Genomic DNA, 22,850 nt, shown 5'->3' with positions numbered 1-22,850 from the left:
AGTAGAAGAGGTGGCTAATCGGTTACATTTTTCGGCGGGCACTGTACCACTAACATACCATGGCATGCTAATTGGGGTAAAAATGAGTAAGGCAACATCTTGGCAACCCGTTATTGACAAATTCAAAAAAAGATTAGCGAATTAGAAGGCAAAGGCTATTTCTTTTGACGGGAGACCATATAAGGTGAAATATATCGTTAGTAGTTTACCTTTATATTTTTTTCTCATTATCGTGCACAATCTAGTACCTTAAATATGTTTGAATCTCTAAGACCATAACTAACGGAACGTGCTGGAGGGGATTTTTCGTCAACACGCCATTAACGCGACGTGTTGGTGGGTTCGGAGGTTGGCGTGCTGGAAGCTTGCACGGAGATGAAAACATGCATGCTCGGAGAAGAGGGCTACATGGAGTTGTTTCATTGGTCAGATTGTATATATTTTAACGGATATATGTATATATTTAACGTTCGAATTTTCTGTATATATATGTTTCATCCGCTATTTTATATACACATACACATACATATACATATACATTTTTCTTCATACATACACATACACATACATATACATTCTGATACATACACAACTTCATCCGGCACCGATGAGGGCTTCATTCGACGTTCATTTCGGAGGTAATACAATGAGCGACTAGAAGTCCTACGTTGGCGGAACGAAAATGGAATTTAACGACTTCTACATTAATGACTTTGATTTTCCAGAGTTGGAGACGTTACCTAAGTTGGTATGGAAGAACTAATTGGATTCGAGGCGAAAGCCTTCCCCGCTGTTACGGAGTTATTCTGCTTTTCCTGATTCTAGTGAAAGTTCCCCGGAAGTTTAGCGGTAATAGCCGAAGGCAAAAAAGGGGGAGATGATTGAGACGAGATTCTGCATTCTTGAACCACGAAACACTCGGTTTCCATTTCGGTTGTAGGTGTAACCAACCCGCTATCAAAGATATGGTAGAAATAAATAGATAGGGAAGAGCTTTATATTTTTCTCTTCATAGAAGACTGATGGGTGGAGCAAGAGGTCAAATTACTATAGAAAGAAGAGTTGTAAACTATAGGACCCCTCGCCTTCGTTGAGCGTATTTCAAAACCTCCCAAAAAGTGCACTTGAGGAGTTTAGCGGCCACGCTTATACCTGTACGGCTCTTTCTTTCACCTTGAAAACCGAGTTGGAATGCTTTTAGAATAGAATGCTTCGTAACCTCACCCTTTCCATCGTTAACACTCCTCCTTAAGCTTCGCTAAAGCGAGTACCTCGCTGCTGCTAAGTGTAAAAGCGAATTGAGTCCCCTTCTTAAAGATTGAAAACAGACTCCATTACAGCCAACTCCCCTGTCTCTTTCCCTATCGAAAAACTAGCCTGACTCTCCGTCTCCATTTTTTCTAGAAATGCTAACCAAGTGACACACTGGGGGCCATGGGTCATGAAAGAGGTTGGCCCCCATCCTCCTTAACTATGTATGGCCAATGAACTCCACTCTTTAGTCCATTTGTTTTTTTCCTTCTTTGGGCTCGGGTCAATAGTCGCCGTGGTAGTAATGTCCCGGAGCCCGGCTACCGACCCGAGGCGCCGATCGGGAAAGTCATAAAGGGACGTTGAACGCAATTCGTCAAGGGCGTTACCACAAGAGGCTTGGCAATTCAAGTGAAAGTTTCTTAGACTAGTCCCAGTGGGGGAAACTGACTTCCGAGAGAGCAGCTTTCGCCTCGGTAATTCCCTAACGAGAACGAGAGAGCGCCGATGCAAAAGTAGCCCTTGACGCGAGGGAACGCCAGACAGGCTAACCTCTGCTAACTATGTTTAGCCAAAGTTCTAACGGTCGTGCTACATGCCGGTGAGCTGCCTTGAACTGGTAACTCCAAAATCGACGATTCTTGGCCACTGACTTACTGCTTTCACTCAAATGCCACTGATGCGTAAGACATTGAGTTGGACTACTTTCCTTCTGGTAATGCCTTTCCCTGAGGTCACCTTGCCCTTCTACTTATTGGCTTGGCTATTTCGAAGGATTCGCTTCGGCGGGTGATTGAACAGAGCAGGATAGCTGCCATCAACCCTTTAGAGCGAGGGCCCTTCGAGACCAATGCAAAAGGAATAAGAGCCTTTATGCCTTGAGCCTTGAGCAAAATCATTGGCCTTGCGCCTGGTTTGATTAGGACATTGCCGCATTTCATCTCAAAGAGGATCTAACTCTTTCTTTCCGGCTTAGCCGAACTACTTGGCTCGGACCTGCCCAACCCAACTAAGAAGAACCGAACCTGACAAACACATCTTTTTCCATTTTAGTACCCCCTTGACCTTTTTTTGTAGATAGAATGTTCAATGAGTGGAAACAAGCAACCTTACTAAGCTAAGAAAGGTGCTTGTTGAGTAAGGCAGACTTTCTTCCAATGCTTGAGCGCTTCTTTCTCATATCGATCATTCAATATCCTTGACTTTTCAATAAGGGGCGCATTATGAAATGTCCCGTTCTTATTGATTAAAAACGTTCCATATTAATTGATTTCGTTGCGAGGTTTTGACCTCTATATGAGACGTTTTTCAAAGACTGCATTCATTTTTAAAACAAACCATAACCTTTATTTCATAAATAAAGGTTTAAAAAGCTTTACGTAGATTATCAAATAATGATAATCTAAAATATCCTGTTTACACACGACCATTACATAATGGTTTACAATACAAATATGTTACATCAAAATCAGTTTCTTGAATGCAGTTTTTACACAATATCATACAAACATGGACTCCAAATCTTGTCCTTATTTTAGTATGCAACAGCGGAAGCTCTTAGTATTCACATGAGAATAAACATGCTTTAAACGTCAACAAAAATGTTGGTGAGTTATAGGTTTAACCTATATATATCAAATCGTAACAATAGACCACAAGATTTCATATTTCAATACACATCCCATACATAGAGATAACAATCATTCATATGGTGAACACCTGGTAACCGACATTAACAAGATGCATATATAAGAATATCCCCATCATTCCGGGACACCCTTTGGATATGATATAAATTTCGAAGTACTAAAGCATCCGGTACTTTGGATGGGGTTTGTTAGGCCCAATAGATCTATCTTTAGGATTCGCGTCAATTAGGGTGTCTGTTCCCTAATTCTTAGATTACCAGACTTAATAAAAAGGGGCATATTCGATTTTGATAATTCAACCATAGAATGTAGTTTCACGTACTTGTGTCTATTTTGTAAATCAGTTATAAAATCTGCATGTATTCTCATCCCAAAAATATTAGATTTTAAAAGTGGGACTATAACTCACTTTCACAGATTTTTACTTCATCGGGAAGTAAGACTTGGCCACTGGTTGATTCACGAACCTATAACAATATATACATATATATCAAAGTATATTCAAAATATATTTACAACACTTTTAATATATTTTGATGTTTTAAGTTTATTAAGTCAGTTGTCCTCGTTAGTAACCTACAACTAGTTGTCCACAGTTAGATGTACAGAAATAAATCGATAAATATTATCTTGAATCAATCCACGACCCAGTGTATACGTATCTCAGTATTGATCACAACTCAAACTATATATATATTTTGGAATCAACCTCAACCATGTATAGCTAACTCCAATATTCACATATAGAGTGTCTATGGTTGTTCCGAAATATATATAGATGTGTCGACATGATAGGTCGAAACATTGTATACGTGTCTATGGTATCTCAAGATTACATAATATACAATACAAGTTGATTAAGTTATGGTTGGAATAGATTTGTTACCAATTTTCACGTAGCTAAAATGAGAAAAATTATCCAATCTTGTTTTACCCATAACTTCTTCATTTTAAATCCGTTTTGAGTGAATCAAATTGCTATGGTTTCATATTGAACTCTATTTTATGAATATAAATAGAAAAAGTATAGGTTTATAGTCAGAAAAATAAGTTACAAGTTGTTTTTGTAAAGGTAGTCATTTCAGTCGAAAGAACGACGTCTAGATGACCATTTTAGAAAACATACTTCCACTTTGAGTTTAACCATAATTTTTGGATATAGTTTCATGTTAATAATAAAAATCATTTTCCCAGAATAACAACTTTTAAATCAAATTTTATCATAGTTTTTAATTAACTAACCCAAAACAGCCCGCGGTGTTACTACGACGGCGTAAATCCGGTTTTACGGTGTTTTTCGTGTTTCCGGGTTTTAAATCATTAAGTTAGCATATCATATAGATATAGAACATGTGTTTAGTTGATTTTAAAAGTCTAGTTAGAAGGATTAACTTTATTTGCGAACAAGTTTAGAATTAACTAAACTATGTTCTAGTGATTACAAGTTTATAACGTTGAATAAGACAGCTTTTTATGTATGAATCGAATGATGTTATGAACATCATTACTACCTCAAGTTCCTTGGATAAACCTACTGGGAATGAGAAAAATGGATCTAGCTTCAAAGGATCCTTGGATGGCTTGAAAGTTCTTGAAGCAGAATCATGACACGAAAACAATTTCAAGTAAGATTTCTACTCGAAATAAGATTGTTATAGTTATAGAAATTGAATTAAAGTTTGAATATGATTATTACCTTGTATTAGAAAGATAACCTACTGTAAGTAACAAAGGTTTCTTGATCTTGGATGATTACTTGGAATGGATTTAGAAAACTTGGAAGTAAACTTGCAATCTTGGAAGTATTCTTGATTTTATGAAACTAGAACTTTTGGAATTTATGAAGAACACTTAGAACTTGAAGATAGAACTTGAGAGAGATCAATTAGATGAAGAAAATTGAAGAATGAAAGTGTTTGTAGGTATTTTTGGTCGTTGGTGTATGGATTAGATATAAAGGATATGTAATTTTGTTTTCATGTAAATAAGTCATGAATGATTACTCATATTTTTTGTAATTTTATGAGATATTTCATGCTAGTTGCCAAATGATGGTTCTCACATGTGTTAGGTGACTCACATGGGCTGCTAAGAGCTAATCATTGGAGTGTATATACCAATAGTACATACATCTAAAAGCTGTGTATTGTACGAGTACGAATACGGGTGCATACGAGTAGAATTGTTGATGAAACTGAACGAGGATGTAATTGTAAGCATTTTTGTTAAGTAGAAGTATTTTGATAAGTGTCTTGAAGTCTTTCAAAAGTGTATGAATACATATTAAAACACTACATGTATATACATTTTAACTGAGTCGTTAAGTCATCGTTAGTCGTTACATGTAAATGTTGTTTTGAAACCTTTAGGTTAATGATCTCGTTGAATGTTGTTAACCCATTGTTTATTATAACAAATGAGATGTTAAATTGTTATATTATCATGATATTATGATATATAATATATCTTAGTATGATATATATACAGTTAAATGTCGTTACAACGATAATCATTACATATATGTCTCGTTTCGAAATCATTAAGTTAGTAGTCTTATTTTTACATATGTATTTCATTGTTAATACACTTAATAATATATTTACTTATCATTTAACATAATTAACCAAGTGTATCAATATATTAATATGATTCATATGTACCTAGTAAGACGTTGTTATAACGATAATCGTTATATATATATATCGTTTTCGAGTTTCTTAAATTAATAGTCTCATCTTTATGTATATAACTCATTGTTAAAATACCTAATGAGATACATATTATAATAAAATCATGTTAACTATATATATAACCATATATATGTCATCGTATAGTTTTTACAAGTTTTAACGTTCGTGAATTACCGGTCAACTTGGGTGGTCAATTGTCTATATGAAACATATTTCAATTAATCAAGTCTTACCAAGTTTGATTGCTTAATATGTTGGAAACACTTAATCATGTAAATAACAATTTAATTTAATATATATATAAACATGGAAAAGTTTGGGTCACTACGGTACCTACCCGTTAAATAAAATTCGTCCCGAAATTTTAAGCAGTTGGAGGTGTTGACGTATCTTCTGGAAATAAATGCGGGTATTTCTTCTTCATCTGATGTTCATGCTCCTAGGTGAACTCGGGTCCTCTACGAGCATTCCATCGAACCTTAACAATCGGTATCTTGTTTTGTTTAAGTCTCTTAACCTCACGATCCATTATTTCGACGGGTTCTTCAATGAATTGAAGTTTTTCATTGATTTGGATTTCGTCCAACGGAATAGTGAGATCTTCTTTAGCAAAACATTTCTTCAAATTTGAGATGTGGAAAGTGTTATGTACAGCCGCGAGTTGTTGAGGTAGCTCCAGTTGGTAAGCTACTGGTCCGACACGATCTATAATCTTGAATGGTCCAATGTACCTTGGATTTAGTTTCCCCCGTTTACCAAATCGAACAACGCCTTTCCAAGGTGAAACCTTAAGCATGACCATTTCTCTAATTTCAAACTCTATATCTTTTCTTTTACTGTCCGCGTAGCTCTTTTGTCGACTCTGGGCGGTTTTCAATCTTTGTTGAATTTGGATGATTTTCTCGGTAGTTTCTTGTATTATCTCCGGACCCGTAATCTATCTATCCCCCACTTCACTCCAACAAATCGGAGACAGGGCTGTTGAAGTTGCAAAAGGCTACACGGAGGATAACCCGCTGTATGTAACTCCTCTTCAAGTTATAACAGTTTCTGAATTTTTAGCTATGCAGGATCGTCTTAATCACACTACTGTTTACACTGATTTAGAAGAAGGGGAGATCCCTCCGGATCTCACCGAAACTGAGCAGGAATTGATAGAGCGTCTAGAGCGAGAAGCTAAGGAATCTGCTGACGCTGTATCAAAAGCTTCAACTGAAGCTTCGACTTCAGGGGCTCGTAATTTTGATGATGATATGAGTGATACTGATGTTTTTGATGAAAGTGATAATAGTTTTGATGAAGTTGTTATTGAGGATGAGCCAACCGAGCCTTATCCTCGTTATAAAGGTGTTGGTGATGAATATCCAACTTTCGCTGATTATTTTCAGATGAATAATGAGCTTTTGAACAGACAGTGTAAAGAAAAGGAGCAAAAAGAACAATAAAGTGTGTTACCAGAAGGTTTCTTGTCAGTGAAGATCAACAAAGAAAAAGTTGAAGTGTTGGAAGAAGAATGGAAGATTATGATGCGGATTAGGCAGTATGTGATGAAGCCTAAGGTGGAGCCGCAATTTTTGAAGTTTATCGAGCACTGTGAGAGTTTACGTGCTAAGGGAAAGATAATTGCCTGGGCTTATATTAAAGAATTTGATATATATGCGATCAAGAAAGAACATGGAGTGGATTATATCAAATCTCCATATGAATTCAAAACGTTACCTTATTTTGAGTTTATGCAGGTGGCCAGGCTTAAGATGTTGTATCAGGATTATTGTGGAGTTCCTGATATTTTGGTTCGTAAGATAAGAAGATCATATCAGTCACCTAATTTCATAGGTTTTCGTCCTCAGTTTCCGAAGATCTCTTATCGAACGAACAAGAAAACAGGGGTCAGAAGGAAGATAGTAAAATATCAACCTGTGAGGTATATGCGGAAGGTTCCTTTGAGGAAGATGCCGCAGCACTTCAGTCCTCGTTTTCGTTGGTGGTATTATGATGAACGCTCGGAGGAAGCGGTAATTGTGTTAGACAAAGATGGAGGAGATGAAAATGATAGTATAAGGGTTCTAGATCCAGTTTGGTTGAGAAACTGCTGTGAAGAAGATATGTTTACCCTTTACTACAACAGGATGCTGTATCGCCCAGAGAATCGTGTGCAAGCTGAACAGTATTGCAGAGTTGTCAAACTTTGCTATCTGAAGAACTGGGTGACAGATCCTTATACGGATTGATAACCGAATGCTTTATTGTAACAGCTAGGTCTTAGGGGGAGTTTGTTGGTGCATGAATCCCCAGCCGTTATTTGTCTTTATGTTTAACACATTTTGGTTATGTAATAATGTTTACTCGAGACTATTGATTATATTTGTGTTTGTGCGTACTTAATTTATTAAATGATCAATATGTTAATCTGCACACAGTCGACCGAGTGTGTATAGACACTCGACCGACTGTGTCAGTCAGTCGACCGAGTGTACACAGACACTCGACCGAGTGTGTCTGTGTTCACTATATATACGGGTTTAGACTTCTTTGATGAGGTTACTCGTCCCATTCACCCTAAGTCGTAGGTTTTCGTCTCCAGAGAACCTTAACACTATATACCATATCGTCTAGGAGTCGATCTAATCTAGGTTTTGCTCTAGGTTTGACCAATTCGATCCCAAAACGACCCATATCTCGGTTTAACCCTATTCTAGTGTTTTCCGCCTCTAGTTTAGAGTCCAAACGACCTAAGATCCTAAGAATAAACGTCTACACACCAAACAAACAAAAAGATTGTCCAAAAACCCAGACTAGACAGAGAGTAAAAATATGATTCAAAAGGTGCATTTCCCGTATACTTTTCTTTTCTTTATTTAACATGAATTAATATGTGTGTTAGTACATGTTCTCGTGATAAAACATAATACTCCGTAGTACACAAAATTAAACTAACTGATAAACCAATGATTAACATCACTTAACCATTTGTTTTCGTGCAAACATGAGATGGTACTAAATGATAAGGAAGAAGATGTACAAACAAAGGCTTCATGGAAAGATGTGAAACCAGAATAATATTACTGCTGAAATTAATAGAATAGTCATCACCATCTTCACGGATTTTAAGTAAATTCACGGACTCTTTTTGAAGTTAGCAAAGTCTCAAACAAACATACAAAAACTCCACTTTCAATCCCTGATTTTCACAGTTGTAGCTAGGATGATGACTTGTTCCAAATTCTATGAATTCTTTCTCATCATCATCACTTCTACATTCACGGGTTGTCAAATAACCATTTATAAATTTATATAACTTCTAACACTCCATAACACTAAAACTTACCAAACACAAGCTAAGAAAACACGAAACCCTAATCATGGGTACATCTAGTAAGATGTTAGCCATGTTCTACATCTTCTTGATTTATATTTCAACTACTTCTATACCTTTTGTTTTTGGCTGCAAAAACTGTCCACCATGTAGCCCACCTCATCATGCACCTAGCCCACCTCATCATGGACCTAGCCCACCCAAAACTCCAAAACCACATCCTCCATCCACCAAACCACCACATCATGGTGGTGGTGGTGGTGGTAAAGGGTCTCCACCAAAAACTAAACCACCAAAAGTTTTACCGCCTATTTCAAGACCGCCGCCTATTGTTCATCCACCAATTCGTCCTCCACCCGTTGTTCGACCACCAATCCGTCCTCCACCTGTTGTTCGACCTCCCATTGTGTATCCTCCTCCTGTTATTGTACCTCCACCTATCCTTCCACCGCCTATCATTAGTCCCCCGGTGATACTCCCACCGCCTATCATTAGTCCTCCGGTGATACTCCCACCACCTTCTTCCCCTTGTCCACCACCCTACACTCCCCCTGGTGGTGGAGGTGGCGGTGGAAAAGGTGGAAGTGGAGGTGGTGGCGGTGGAAAAGGTGGCGACGGAGGAGGGAAAGGAGGAGGTGGTGGAGGAAGTGGAGGAAGTGGAGGAGGAGGTGTAATTATGCCAACATGTCCAATAAATGCATTGAAATTAGGGGCATGTGTGGATGTGTTAGGAGGATTGGTGCATATAGGATTAGGGAATCCAGTTGAGAATGTATGTTGTCCGGTGCTTAAAGGATTACTTGAGTTAGAAGCTGCAGTGTGTCTTTGTACTACTATTAGGCTTAAGCTTCTAAACCTAAACATCTTCATTCCTCTTGCACTTCAAGCTTTGGTAACTTGTGGGATGACCCCTCCTCCTGGTTTTGTGTGTCCACCTCTTCTTTAAAAAACAAAATGCAATAAGATTCTGTAATGTATGACTTACATCTTGTACATCATACTAGCAAACTAGTTCTTAGCTGGTAACTTGTAAGTTGTAACTCGTTTATGTGTAATTTGATAACTCTCCATAATGTTTGTGTTGCATTAATTAATATAGTTTGTTTTCATTGTTGATTTGTTTCCATATTAATTTTAGTAAATCTTTCATACAATAATAATCAGGTGATTCCAATTTATACAAATGAACCTAAAATGACATCTACAAGACTACAAAACACAAACTTGACTACTAGCTCCACTGTTGAAGATAACTCCGTTGGGTTAGTCTTGATCACTATCCACCAAGTCTTTTTTCTTCATCCCAAACTTAAAAAAAGATTTTGGGTTGTACGAGCGCCTGATCTCTGACCCAATTTTTGAGTCGACACACGACAGAAGTTGCAATAGATCAAGGGTACGTGGCATGGTACGTTGGTAACCATGTAGTTTATAATATAAGGATATTATTTACTGATCGAATTAAGCATTATCATATATGTTTAACTAACTAATACTCATCATCACATTTAAACGAACAGATTAGATTGAGATCCTCGTTGTTACTATTATAATGTAATGTTAATGTTAATTCACTAGCTAGCTATATACACTTCTATTAGTCATAGATGTTAGATGTATATTTATCTGTATATTTTCATATATGTTAGCTGTAGGTATAGTTGGCTTTGACCAAGCCTTAGTCGTGTATATCATGCACAAAGATGGGAGATATAGTTTCCTCATTTATCTGTAACTTTGTTATGTAAACTGTATATAAATATTGTACGTATGAATGCAAAAGGCAACAAGCCAATTCAATCTTCTTATATGGTATCAGGCCATATCTTCATCTTTTTTCTTTCTTTATAATTCCTTCGTTCCCTACAGTAACATCATCAATGGATCCTTCTAAAATCGCCATGGCTCAACCTGTTAATCATATCACCCACTCTGTTCCAATCAAACTCGAAATCGAAGCCAGTCAATACACATCTTGGGCTGAACTATTCAAAATCCACTGGCGAGCACACGATCTCCTCGATCATCTCTCCCATGAATCTCCTAGTGCAGCAGCCGGCAATTCAAAAGAACCCGCCATGACTCAAGAACAATGGAATCGATTTGATGCTATTGTCTTGCAATGGAACGTCTCCGTGACATCTTCACTGATAATAGGCATTCACGTGCCTTAGCTCTTGAACATCAGTTCACCAACATTAAACAAGAAAATTTCTCATCAATTTCAGCTTACTGCCAAGAAATCAAGTCTATTGCTGATCAAATTTCGAATGTGTCTGACAAAGTGACGGACAAAAGGATGGTACTTCAATTAGTCGCTGGATTGACCGAGGCTTTTTACACCATTGGGTCACGAATTGCACACACTGAACCACTTCCAAAATTCTATGAGGCAAGATCTATGTTGATACTCGAAGAGAGCCGCAAAAGTCGTCAATCAAATAACACCCCTGCTACCACTGAAACCGCTCTCTCAGTCACAACCAAAGACACTCGTGATCCGTCTCAAATCAGTGATCGAAACAACAATTACTCATCATCATCTCGTGGCAGAGGTGTTCGAACTGGGGGGCGTAACAATCGGTCTGGTAACCGTGGTAGAGGCAGGAACAATGGCTACAATCAGGGCACTAACTACTATGGGCCTCGTCAACCATGGGCAGCATCCTCTAATCCTTGGGCCTAGCAGCGACAATGGGCCACTTATCCACCGTGCCCCTACCCAACTGCACCGTGGGCCCGGCCTACCAGTACCACTCCTAATACATCTCCTGGACTCCTTGGCCACGCCCACATCAGGCCTATCCTGCTTCAGTCATGCCCTCAACACCTACTGACATCGATTAAGCTCTTCATACCATGACACTAAACCCGCCTGAAGATACATGGTACATGGATACCGGTGCCTCGTCTCACATGGCCAGTTCATCAGGTATGATCTCTTCTTCATACCATGACACTAAACCCGCCTGAAGATACATGGTACATGGATACCGGTGCCTCGTCTCACATGGCCAGTTCATCAGGTATGATCTCTTCTTTTATTAATAAGAATGTCACAAAACGAATTGTTATAGGCAATGGTAACACCATTCCAATTCAGGGGCTCGGTCACACAACTATACCCACCACATACTACCCATTACATCTACATTCTATACTATATTCTCCTTATCTCATTAATAATTTGATTTCTGTTCGACGTTTAACCACCGATAATAACCTTGCTATAACATTTGATCCTTTTGGTTAGACTGTGAAGGATTACAGGACACGGATTCCACTAATGTGATGTAATAGTCAAGGAGACCTCTACCCTCTCGCACCTTCCGCTCTTCGTCAACTCAACTCACCTTCTACCTTCATTACAGTTACTCAAGAACTTTGGCACCGGCGTCTTGGACATCCCGGGGCCAACATTCTTCGTTTACTTAAGAATCGTATTTCTTTTTCTAGTTCTAGTAATAAACAAACATCTACTTTATGTCAATCTTGCGTTTTTTGCAAGCATGTTAAACAACCGTTTTATGATTCTTTATCTTCTACTTTATCCACTTTTGATATTATGCATAGTGATATTTGGACATCACCAATTACTAGTTTCGAAGGTCACAAATATTATATCTTGTTTCTTGATGATTTCTCTAGTTATTTGTGGACATTTCCATTAGGTCACAAGTCTCAAACATATAATACGTTCTCAACTCTTGCTACATACATTAAAACACAATTCTCAAAACAAATCAAAGCATTCCAATGTGACAATGGAACCGAATATAATAATTCCAACTTTCATAATTTTTGCAAACAAAACGGTATGACTTTTCGTTTTTCATGTCCATATACATCACCTCAAAATGGTAAAGCCGAACGAAAAATTTGTGCCATTAATAATATCGTTCGCACACTACTAGCTCACTCCTCCGTACCCGCAAAATTTTGGCATCATGCTTTAGCCATGGCAACTTACCTCTTAAATATTCTTCCAAGTAAGCTCCTCCAAAACAAAACCCCCACTCATATACTGTTCAATCGTGCACCCACTTATAATCATCTACGAACCTTCGGGTGCCTTTGCTATCCCTTACTCCCTTCCTCTACTATCAACAAGTTACAATTAATAGAGTCAAGATAATTCAAGATAATCACAAACCAACTATCCGGTACTATAGGCATTGACTATTATGGTTCTGTTGTACAACTTAGTCAGTAGCTTGTTCCTAAGATTATGCAAAGTCAGTTGTAAATTTTATGTATAAAAACAACATTACACATTAATGAAAAGCACGACTAATGACAGTAACTTTCATGGTATCAGATTAAAACACCTTCACATCTCATCTATTCTTAATCACAATCATCATCACTATGGGCGATTCAAAAAAAATCCACCCTGCAATCACAATCAACAACATCAAGAACTTCATCCCCATCACTCTTGAATTAACAACCGGTCAATACTCTGCGTGGTCTGAGCTCTTTCAGATTCACTGTACTGCCTTTCAAGTGATCGATCATATCATACCACCAACCGACACCCAATCATCTACCACCACTGCAACCAACACCTCCACCAAACCACCAGACTGGTCACGATTAGATGCAGTGGTCAAACAATGGATCTACTCAACAATTTCAAACGACCTTCTTCTCACCATCCTCACACCAGGATCAACTGCTCAAGAAACATGGGATCGTCTTAAAAACATATTCCATGACAACCAACACTCAAGATCTATCCACCTGATGAATCAATTCTCCAACACTCGTCTTGATGCCTTCTCCTCTGTCTCGGCCTACTGCCAAGAATTGAAACAGCTATGTGACCAGATTAATCAGCTAAGTGATAACAACTCCCGGATTGAAGAAAATCGTTTGGTCCTACAATTGATTACTGGGTTGAATGATAGCTATGATGCTATCGGCTCCATTCTCGCTCATCGCAAACCTTTGCCATCCTTCTATGAAGCACGTTCTATGTTAATTCTCGAAGAGACCAGAAAATCAAAGCAATTGGCCTACGCCACTTCAACTGCTAACACCGCCCTAGTCACCACCACTCCTGCTACACCTCGTGCACCATCACTAAATCAAACTCAAATTCGTAACTATTCGAACAGAGGACGGGGGAATTCTAGGGGTAATTTTCGTGGCAGAGGGAACACAGGAAGAGGGCGAGGTCGCTCATCGTACAACTCTAATCCCAATTCGTCTGGTCAGAATGCATCTCAATGGGGATACGCTCCATGGGCTTGGCAAAATCAACAGTCGGCTCCTCCATGCCCTTATCCTTCAATGCCTTGGGTAAGGCCCAATAACAACAACCAGCCGGGTATCCTTGGTCCAAGACCACAACAAAGCTATGCCCATTCTGTTCAGTCTACTCCAACAGATATCGAAGAAGCGCTACACGCCATGAGCCTCAACCCTCCCGATGATAATTGGTACTTAGACACTGGGGCTACATCACACATGACTGGTACGCAAGGTAATCTCACTTCTTATTATCATTCAAGGTTACCCTCTAGTATTATTGTCGGTAATGGACACGGTATACCAATTCTTGGCTATGGTAACACTAAGCTAAAACTCAATCCTAACCGACCCCTATACCTATCAAACGTATTACACTCACCTAAACTAGTAAAAAATCTCATATCTGTACGTAAACTATCAATCAAAAATAATATATCTATTGAATTTGATCCTTTTAGTTTTACTGTGAAGGACTTTCCGAAGGGGACCAAGCTAATGCGGTGCAACAGCACCGGTGATCTCTACCCATTCACGTTCTCCAAGCTGCACCTACCTTCTTATTCAGCTTTTACTGTTTTATCTCAAGACTTATGGCACAAACGCCTCGGACATCCCGGAGCTAGTACCATTAAGTCTCTTAGTAATAAAAATTGTATTCAATACAATTCGAAAAATAAGAGTCATGTTTGTCACTCATGTATTTTTGGGAAACATGTACGGTTGCCATTTCATTCATCATCCAATATTACATTTGCACCTTTTGATATTATTCATAGTGACTTGTGGACATCCCCAATTGTTAGTTGTAGTGGCCATCGTTACTATATTCTTTTCCTAGATAACTTTACAAATTTCTTATGGACAATACCTCTAACCTCAAAATCACAAGTGTTTCATATATTTCAACTATTTCACAAAATGATACATACTCAATTTGGTGCAAACATAAAAACATTCCAATGTGATAACGGAACCGAATACAATAACAATCAATTTCACAACTTTTGCTCACAAAACGGAATGCTTTTTCGTTTTTCTTGTCCATATACATCCTCTCAAAACGGTAAAGCGGAACGAAAAATTCGATCTATAAACAACATCATCCGTACACTCTTATCTCATTCGTCAGTTCCGGCCAATCTATGGCATCATGCTTTAGAAACTGCTACCTATCTACACAATATACTACCAAATAAACAACTTAATCATTTATCTCCTACTCAAAAACTGTACCAAAAGACGCCAATATATGACTCCCTAAAAGTCTTTGGTCTCATACCCTCCACCCAAATTAACAAACTACAACCACGATCCAAACCTTGTGTTTTTCTAGGCTATCCCAAAGATCACCGTGGCTACAAATGCTACGACTTGTCTTCCAAAAAGATCATTATATCCCGTCACGTAATATTTGACGAAAACGTGTTTCCTTTCTCAACTCACAAAAATACGGTACACTCTGACTATCAATTTCTTACTACACCCTTCAATCCCATACACTATAACATGGAATTTCCCACTCATGTCAATGCTACTGATCAAATTAATAATTCACTAAATTTAACTCCTACAAGCCCACCAATCCACCACGCTCAGACCACTAACTCACAAGATGCGTTCCCCTCAAGTCCATCTACCCAATCTACTAGCCCAGTAACCTCATCAAACAACACGACCTCAAGCACACAACCTGAATCAGTCACCAACTCCACTGTAAAAAATACGAAACCAAGCAATAACGTACCATCTAACTCAAACATTAATCAGTCTACTACATCTAATACTACCCAATCTGCGTTAGTACCCCCAACACCAAGTCAACCACTTCACCATATGAACACTCGAAGTAAGTCGGGTATCATTAAACCCAAACTGCCCTTTAATCTGTCAACATCCACAACAATCTCTCCTATACCATCTAACCCAAAAATTGCCCTTACCGACCCAAATTGGTACCGTGCCATGACTGATGAATACAAGGCCCTTATTGATAATAAGACGTGGATACTTGTCCCACGTCAACCCCATATGCACGTTATCAGATCGATGTGGATATTCAGGCATAAAACACGCTCGGATGGTACCTTTGAACGCTATAAAGCACGACTCGTTGGTGATGGTCGAGCTCAACAACTTGGTATTGACTGTCACGAAACCTTTAGTCCAGTTGTCAAACCCGCAACTATTAGAACTGTTCTGAGTATTGCGATATCGAATGCATGGTCCATACGTCAACTAGACGTCAAAAATGCTTTTTTACATGGCAATTTATCAGAAACTGTTTATATGTATCAACCCGTCGGTTTTCGTGACACTCAACACCCTAACCATGTTTGTTTACTCCAGCGATCACTATACGGGTTGAAACAAGCACCTCGAGCTTGGTATCAACGATTTGCCGACTATGTAGCCACAATTGGTTTCAAACATAGCAAATGTGATCATTCGTTATTTGTATATCATGGGGGAAAAGAAACCGCTTACTTACTACTATATGTTGACGATATTATACTTGTTACTTCTTCTGATAAATTACGCAGGTCACTAATGGTACTTTTGGACAAAGAATTCGCAATGAAAGACTTGGGCCAACTCTCTTCGTTTCTGGGCATTTCAGTCGAACGCAACAGACAAAGTCTTTTTCTTAATCAAAAAGCTTATGCAATGGACATTATTGAAAGAGCAGGGCTGTCCCAAAGTAACCCCGCTGCCACACCCATCGATACTCAAGGCAAGCAAAGTTCATCAGTGGGTGACCTTTATTCGAACCCTACCCTTTATCGAAGTCTAGCTGAGGCGTTACAATACCTCACGTTTACCCGCCCGGACATATCTTATGCGGTGCAACAAATTTGTTTACACATGCATGCACCTCATGTAGCTCATATGCATGCATTGAAACGAGTGATACGTTATATAAAGGGAACTTTATCACTGGGATTACATATTATATCATCTCGTTCTCGCGACCTTGTATCATTTACCGATGCGGATTGGGGCGGATGTCCCGACACTAGACGTTCTACCTCGGGTTATTGTGTCTACCTCGGAGACAATCTGATTTCATGGTCATCTAAACGACAACCTATTGTATCACGATCTAGTGCCGAAGCCGAATATCGAGGCGTAGCCATTGCTGTTTCCGAAGTATGTTGGCTATGAAATCTACTACTAGAACTCAAATGTCCGATTCCTAAAGCTACATTGGTTTTTTGTGATAACGTAAGCGCTATTTACTTGTCAGGTAACCCCGTTCAACACCAAAGAACCAAACATATTGAGCTAAACATTCACTTCGTAAGAGAAAAGGTTGCAAAGGGTCACATTCGAGTACTACATGTCCCAACAAGATATCAAATTGCTGACATTTTCACAAAGGGATTACCGAGAATATTATTCAATGATTTCAGATCCAGTCTATGCATTCGTCCACCGATCGCTTCGACTGCGGGGGAATAATAGAGTCAAGATAATTCAAGATAATCACAAACCAACTATCCGGTACTATAGGCATTGACTATTATGGTTCTGTTGTACAACTTAGTCAGTAGCTTGTTCCTAAGATTATGCAAAGTCAGTTGTAAATTTTATGTATAAAAACAACATTACACATTAATGAAAAGCACGACTGATGACAGTAACTTTCAACAATCTCGATCAACTCCTTGCGTTTTCTTAGGCTACCCAACATCACATAGAGGTTATAAGTGCTACGACCTCAACTCAAATAAAATTATCATTTCGCGACACGTCGTATTTGATGAAAATATTTTTCCATTTGCAACTCACTCTACTCCAGAATCATACTCCTTTTTACATGACAAAATTCCTAGCCTTCACACTCCTGTCCTACTCGATTCAACTCATAATTACCCACCAACCACAAATACCCAAGCTCAATCTTCAAATAATAACCAATCTTCAAATAATAATCAAGACCACTCCTCAACTTCAAATCCACCTACTGGGCCACACTCACCTACACAACATACGGCTCAATCTCAAACAAATCCCACTAGTAATCACTCACATACGGCCCAACAGTCCACAACTCCTTCTACAGTACCTTCCTCACCCATGCATCATGCTTCCTCTACTCAACAAAATACACATACTGATACTCCTCATTCTACTTCTTCTACTGACCAATCAACTGAAGTTCAACCTCAAAACTTATTTCCTTCCACTACTCCAGCTCGAACCATCCAAACACGTAGCATGCACAACATATATAAACCCAAAACTCCATTTAATTTATCTACCTCAACGACACCCTCACCTATCCCAAAAACTCCAACTGAAGCTCTTAATGACCCCGATTGGAAACTTGCCATGAACGATGAGTTTAACGCTCTTATTAATAATAAGACATGGGATCTTGTACCACGTGAACCTCATATGCATGTTATACGTTCTATGTGGATTTTTAGACATAAATTACGTTCTGACGGATCTTTTGAGCGCTATAAAGCTCGTGTGGTTGGTGATGGCAGGTCTCAACAGGTAGGCATTGATTGCACGGAGACATTTAGTCCGATTGTTAAGCCAGCAACAATTCGGACTGTTCTTACGATTGCTTTATCTCATGGATGGTCGATTCGACAGTTAGATGTAAAAAATGCATTTCTCCATGGCACCTTGAATGAAACGGTTTACATGTATCAACCCATGGGTTTCCGGGACCCATGATTCCCGAACTATGTGTGCCGATTAAACAAATCTCTATATGGACTCAAACAAGCCCCACGGGCTTGGTATCAACGGTTTGCCACTTATGTTTCTAAGCTTGGATTTGCACATAGCCGGTCTGATCATTCTCTTTTCATATACAAAAATGGACGCAACACGGCTTATATACTATTATATGTCGATGACATTTTATTAGTCTCATCTTCCGACTTGCTACGCACCTCTATTATGCATCATCTTGCAATAGAATTTGCAATGAAAGACCTTGGTGACATTGATTATTTTCTTGGCATCTCTGTAACCAAAACAGCACATGGCATGTTTCTCAACCAAACTAAATATGCAACAGAAATATTGGAAAGAGCTGGAATGCTTGGGTGCAAGCCGTCTCATACACCGGTCGACACAAAGTCTAAACTAACTTCAAATGCAGGTTCCCCCTATAGTGATCCATCTTATTTTCGTAGTCTTGCCGGGGCTCTACAATATCTAACATTTACCCGCCCGGATATCTCATATTCAGTCCAACAAATTTGCCTTCACATGCACGATCCACGTGATGGACACATGGCAGCACTCAAACGAATCTTGAGATACATTCGAGGCACATTAGCATTCGGTATTCATGTTACTAAGACGGCAGTCACTAATCTCGTGTCATACACCGATGCTGATTGGGCCGGTTGCCCTGATACACGACGTTCCACTTCGGGCTATTGCGTTTACCTCGGAGACAACTTAATATCATGGTCCTCGAAAAGACAACCTACTATTTCACGATCAAGCACCGAGGCTGAGTATAGGGGTGTAGCAAATGTTGTATCCGAGTCATGTTGGTTGCGTAATCTTTTACTCGAGCTACATCATCCAATCATGAAGGCAACCATAGTGTATTGTGACGATGTAAGCACAATTTTTCTCAGCAGCAACCCCATTCAACACCATCGCACCAAACACATAGAACTCGACATCCACTTTGTACGAGAGAAAGTAGCACGCGGACAAGTGCGAATACTTCATGTGCCATCTCGATACCAAATTGCCGACATATTTACTAAAGGATTACCACGTTTTCTATTCGATGATTTTCGATCCAGTCTAAACGTCCGTGAACCTCCCGTTACGACTGTGGGACCCTATTAGTCATAGATGTTAGATGTATATTTATCTGTATATTTTCATATATGTTAGCTGTAGGTATAGTTGACTTTGACCAAGCCTTAGTCGTGTATATCATGCACAAAGATAGGAGATATAGTTTCTTCATTTATTTGTAACTTTGTTATGTAAACTGTATATAAATATTGTACGTATGAATGCAAAAGGCAACAAGCCAATTCAATCTTCTTATAATACTTCACGGTAGTTCATTGCGTGGCTGTCATCAATAAAAAGTATTGAGATCCAAAAGTTTCATATGGCATTGGTTAAGTTATAAGATAAATACAAAGATGAAAACGAATAAAGATTCCCCTCTTCGGACTACCTGAGAAGTGTTATGAACAATAATCTGGATTGATACTTGAATCGTGTGAACACTTACGGACCGCGAAAGTATTACAGGGGTAAGACAAAAATAAAAATTAGTGTTTTGACAAATAAAATCACTAATCATATAAGTGTTTGTGTATTTTGTGAGTTGATAAATGAAAGCAAATCCCTAATGAATTCAAAATTCAGTTAAAGATAATTGAAAACGAAAGGGCACAACCCTTCATGTTGGCTGAAAAAATTGTTGCCCAAAACGCCATGATTTTTGGCGAGAAATTCGTTGGGATGCAACTCTTGGGTATACATGTGTAGTGCATATAATTTTCGGGGCGGGCCGCTGCGCGCCCCAAACTCCGAGAGGGACGTCTTCTCTCGGGGTGCTGCCCCTTAAACCCCGTAAGGTGACGCAACCCCCTTAACCCATCTATTTCCGTGATAGTGTCTAGGTAAATTCTTACGGGTGTAAATTTAGCACTCTCCTAACTCGTTGTTAAATATAACTAGACAACTTGTGTTTTCAAGTAAATCACAACAAACTAAAATAACTATTAGATGTGGTACCAAAATTACCAACAAGATGATTAATTTTGCATAGAAATTCAATACATATAGACATGATATTCAAATAGAAGTAAAATTGAAAGATAACCATTTTCAATATTAAAATTCAAAATTTAGCAAATAGAGGACAACATACACTGAAACATAAAATGTATGCATATTAATACAGTAAGAGTTATTAAACTTCAAGCTAAATTAACTTTTAAATCAACCAAAACTCTAGTTTTCATCTCCTTTACTTCACACCTGTATCTCATTTATATATTCAAATGTGACTAATTCATACCGAGTAACAATATGACTATCTAATCAATATGAACCCTACTTCCTCATAAGTCTACTACAAATTCGATTATAGTTATTCAAGTACTCGAAGAATTATTAACACTTACGAAAATTTAACTATGTGCCTTTTAATTTTGGAAATTTAATTTTAAATATATGAATTAATTTATTAGTTACTTTTAATTATTAATAATTACATTAAATGAATGACAAATTAGATAAATCAACACTATATCTTAAATCCAATAAAAAGTCAAACAAGAGTAGAATGATAGATGGAGTAATCCAATACTGTAAAATGACATTTTACATAATATTTTGTTGGGCTCGGAAAATTTGTTTTTATGATCCGGGTTATTATTCATGTACTAGGTATTGCTAATTACAGAAAATAGTTTAAAGAAAGACGGGGAAAATCGAAACTGAGTTAACATGATAATTAATTTTGCCTTGAAAGATTTGGATATGGTATGGATATATTAAAACAATCATTGCAGCAGTCAGGTATGTATGAAACTATCAATTAATTTTATTTCTAAGAATTATATTAAATTTTGATAATGAAAGTTAGTTAAAAAAAATTATACATCACAATTAATTCAATAAATTTATAAATATAATATAATAAACTTAAACATAACCCTAACATCTATGTTTAGCATTCTCCTCCTATTTTATCATTAGCAGTTGTTAGAGTCACGGATAAGGGTTCGAACACGATGTCAAAACTCAACCACGGGATCATTTCAAGAGACGAACATTACAGTTCTACCGCCCCTAAGGAGAAAACCCCATTGTGAATTCATACGAGCATCGTGTAGTAAAACCCCCTCGAACGAGCCTCGAAATCAAGACGTCTGCAATCTCTAAGGCCCATGAAATAAATGGATAAACTCAATGAAAATATTTTGCAACTCATGATGATCGAATCTGTGACCTCTCATAAAAAAGGTTAGATCATCACCGATATACCTGCACCTTGAAGTTTGCATTCTCATCCTATCCTAATTATAGTTAAATAAATAGAATTAAAGAATTCCGACAGAATCCAATAACCAGAGGAAGTAGGCAAGAACCCAAGAGCCATTTACTTCCATACATTAACCTTCGCCAAATAAAACCTGCATTCCCCTATAATCACGTGAAACTTTAATCCATATTTATTCTGTTGATGATCTTCATATTATTGATTATATTCTAATTCTAATTCTATTATCTGATCTGATAATCATTAATATCACGTTACTAGTAACTCTTGAAAAATTGAAATAAACATATACTACGTATATTGAAAAGCCGAAAACAAGAAATATCTAGAAACCAATAATACTTGAGTTAAGTCTACTTAATCCTAAACTGGCTAAGAATTTTATAACTCAAAAATTTAAGAATGACTGACTAATGATATAGTTATAGTAAAAACGAGTAAAATATAATAAGTGTAAAAGCAAAGGTGCATTTTATATAAGAGAATTATTAAGTATTGAATATTTGAATGGTTCTAAAATATGAATGATTCAGAAGTTCTGATTAAATTTGATTTGAACGACAATAATTTATATGGTAATTTAACTCTGTGAGCAATGTAAAAACAATATATTAACCTTGTAAAATCAATGTAAAATCAAAAGGAAGTAGAAGAGGTGGCTAATCGGTTACATT

At 37.9% G+C, this 22,850-nt stretch overlaps 4 protein-coding genes across 4 annotated transcripts; all 4 read left to right on the top strand.

Moving 5' to 3' along the window:
• The first annotated feature begins 8,927 nt into the window (after nt 1-8,927).
• LOC139863664 (uncharacterized) lies at nt 8,928-9,923 on the top strand. Its single transcript, XM_071852276.1, has one exon. It carries the CDS (start codon nt 8,953-8,955, stop codon nt 9,850-9,852), a length of 900 nt encoding a protein of 299 aa, XP_071708377.1. The 5' UTR covers nt 8,928-8,952; the 3' UTR covers nt 9,853-9,923.
• A 1,105-nt stretch (nt 9,924-11,028) lies between these two features.
• On the top strand, nt 11,029-11,592 carry LOC139887753 (uncharacterized). Its single transcript, XM_071870813.1, has one exon. It carries the CDS (start codon nt 11,029-11,031, stop codon nt 11,590-11,592), a length of 564 nt encoding a protein of 187 aa, XP_071726914.1.
• A 1,682-nt stretch (nt 11,593-13,274) lies between these two features.
• On the top strand, nt 13,275-14,680 carry LOC139887747 (uncharacterized). The gene is made up of 2 exons (XM_071870807.1): nt 13,275-14,394; nt 14,634-14,680. Exons 1-2 carry the CDS (start codon nt 13,275-13,277, stop codon nt 14,678-14,680), a joined length of 1,167 nt encoding a protein of 388 aa, XP_071726908.1.
• Nucleotides 14,681-19,079: 4,399 nt separating this feature from the next.
• Nucleotides 19,080-19,994, top strand: LOC139887729 (uncharacterized mitochondrial protein AtMg00810-like). The gene has a single exon (XM_071870792.1). It carries the CDS (start codon nt 19,080-19,082, stop codon nt 19,992-19,994), a length of 915 nt encoding a protein of 304 aa, XP_071726893.1.
• Nucleotides 19,995-22,850: the final 2,856 nt, after the last annotated feature.

The sequence above is a fragment of the Rutidosis leptorrhynchoides genome, chromosome 1 (genome assembly GCF_046630445.1).
Source record: "Rutidosis leptorrhynchoides isolate AG116_Rl617_1_P2 chromosome 1, CSIRO_AGI_Rlap_v1, whole genome shotgun sequence".
Taxonomy (NCBI): domain Eukaryota; kingdom Viridiplantae; phylum Streptophyta; class Magnoliopsida; order Asterales; family Asteraceae; genus Rutidosis; species Rutidosis leptorrhynchoides.
The sequence above is the reverse complement of the archived record's forward strand: the minus strand, read 5'-3'. Positions and strand labels throughout refer to the sequence as shown.

Coding starts and splice junctions, on each gene's coding strand:
- LOC139887747 (XM_071870807.1), top strand. CDS start 13,275: ATGGGCGATTCAAAAAAAATCCACCCTGCAATCACAATCAACAACATC. Junction 14,395..14,633: donor ACACATGACTGGTACGCAAG/GTAATCTCACTT, acceptor TTTACTGTGAAG/GACTTTCCGAAGGGGACCAA.
- LOC139887729 (XM_071870792.1), top strand. CDS start 19,080: ATGCATCATCTTGCAATAGAATTTGCAATGAAAGACCTTGGTGACATT.
- LOC139887753 (XM_071870813.1), top strand. CDS start 11,029: ATGGAACGTCTCCGTGACATCTTCACTGATAATAGGCATTCACGTGCC.
- LOC139863664 (XM_071852276.1), top strand. CDS start 8,953: ATGGGTACATCTAGTAAGATGTTAGCCATGTTCTACATCTTCTTGATT.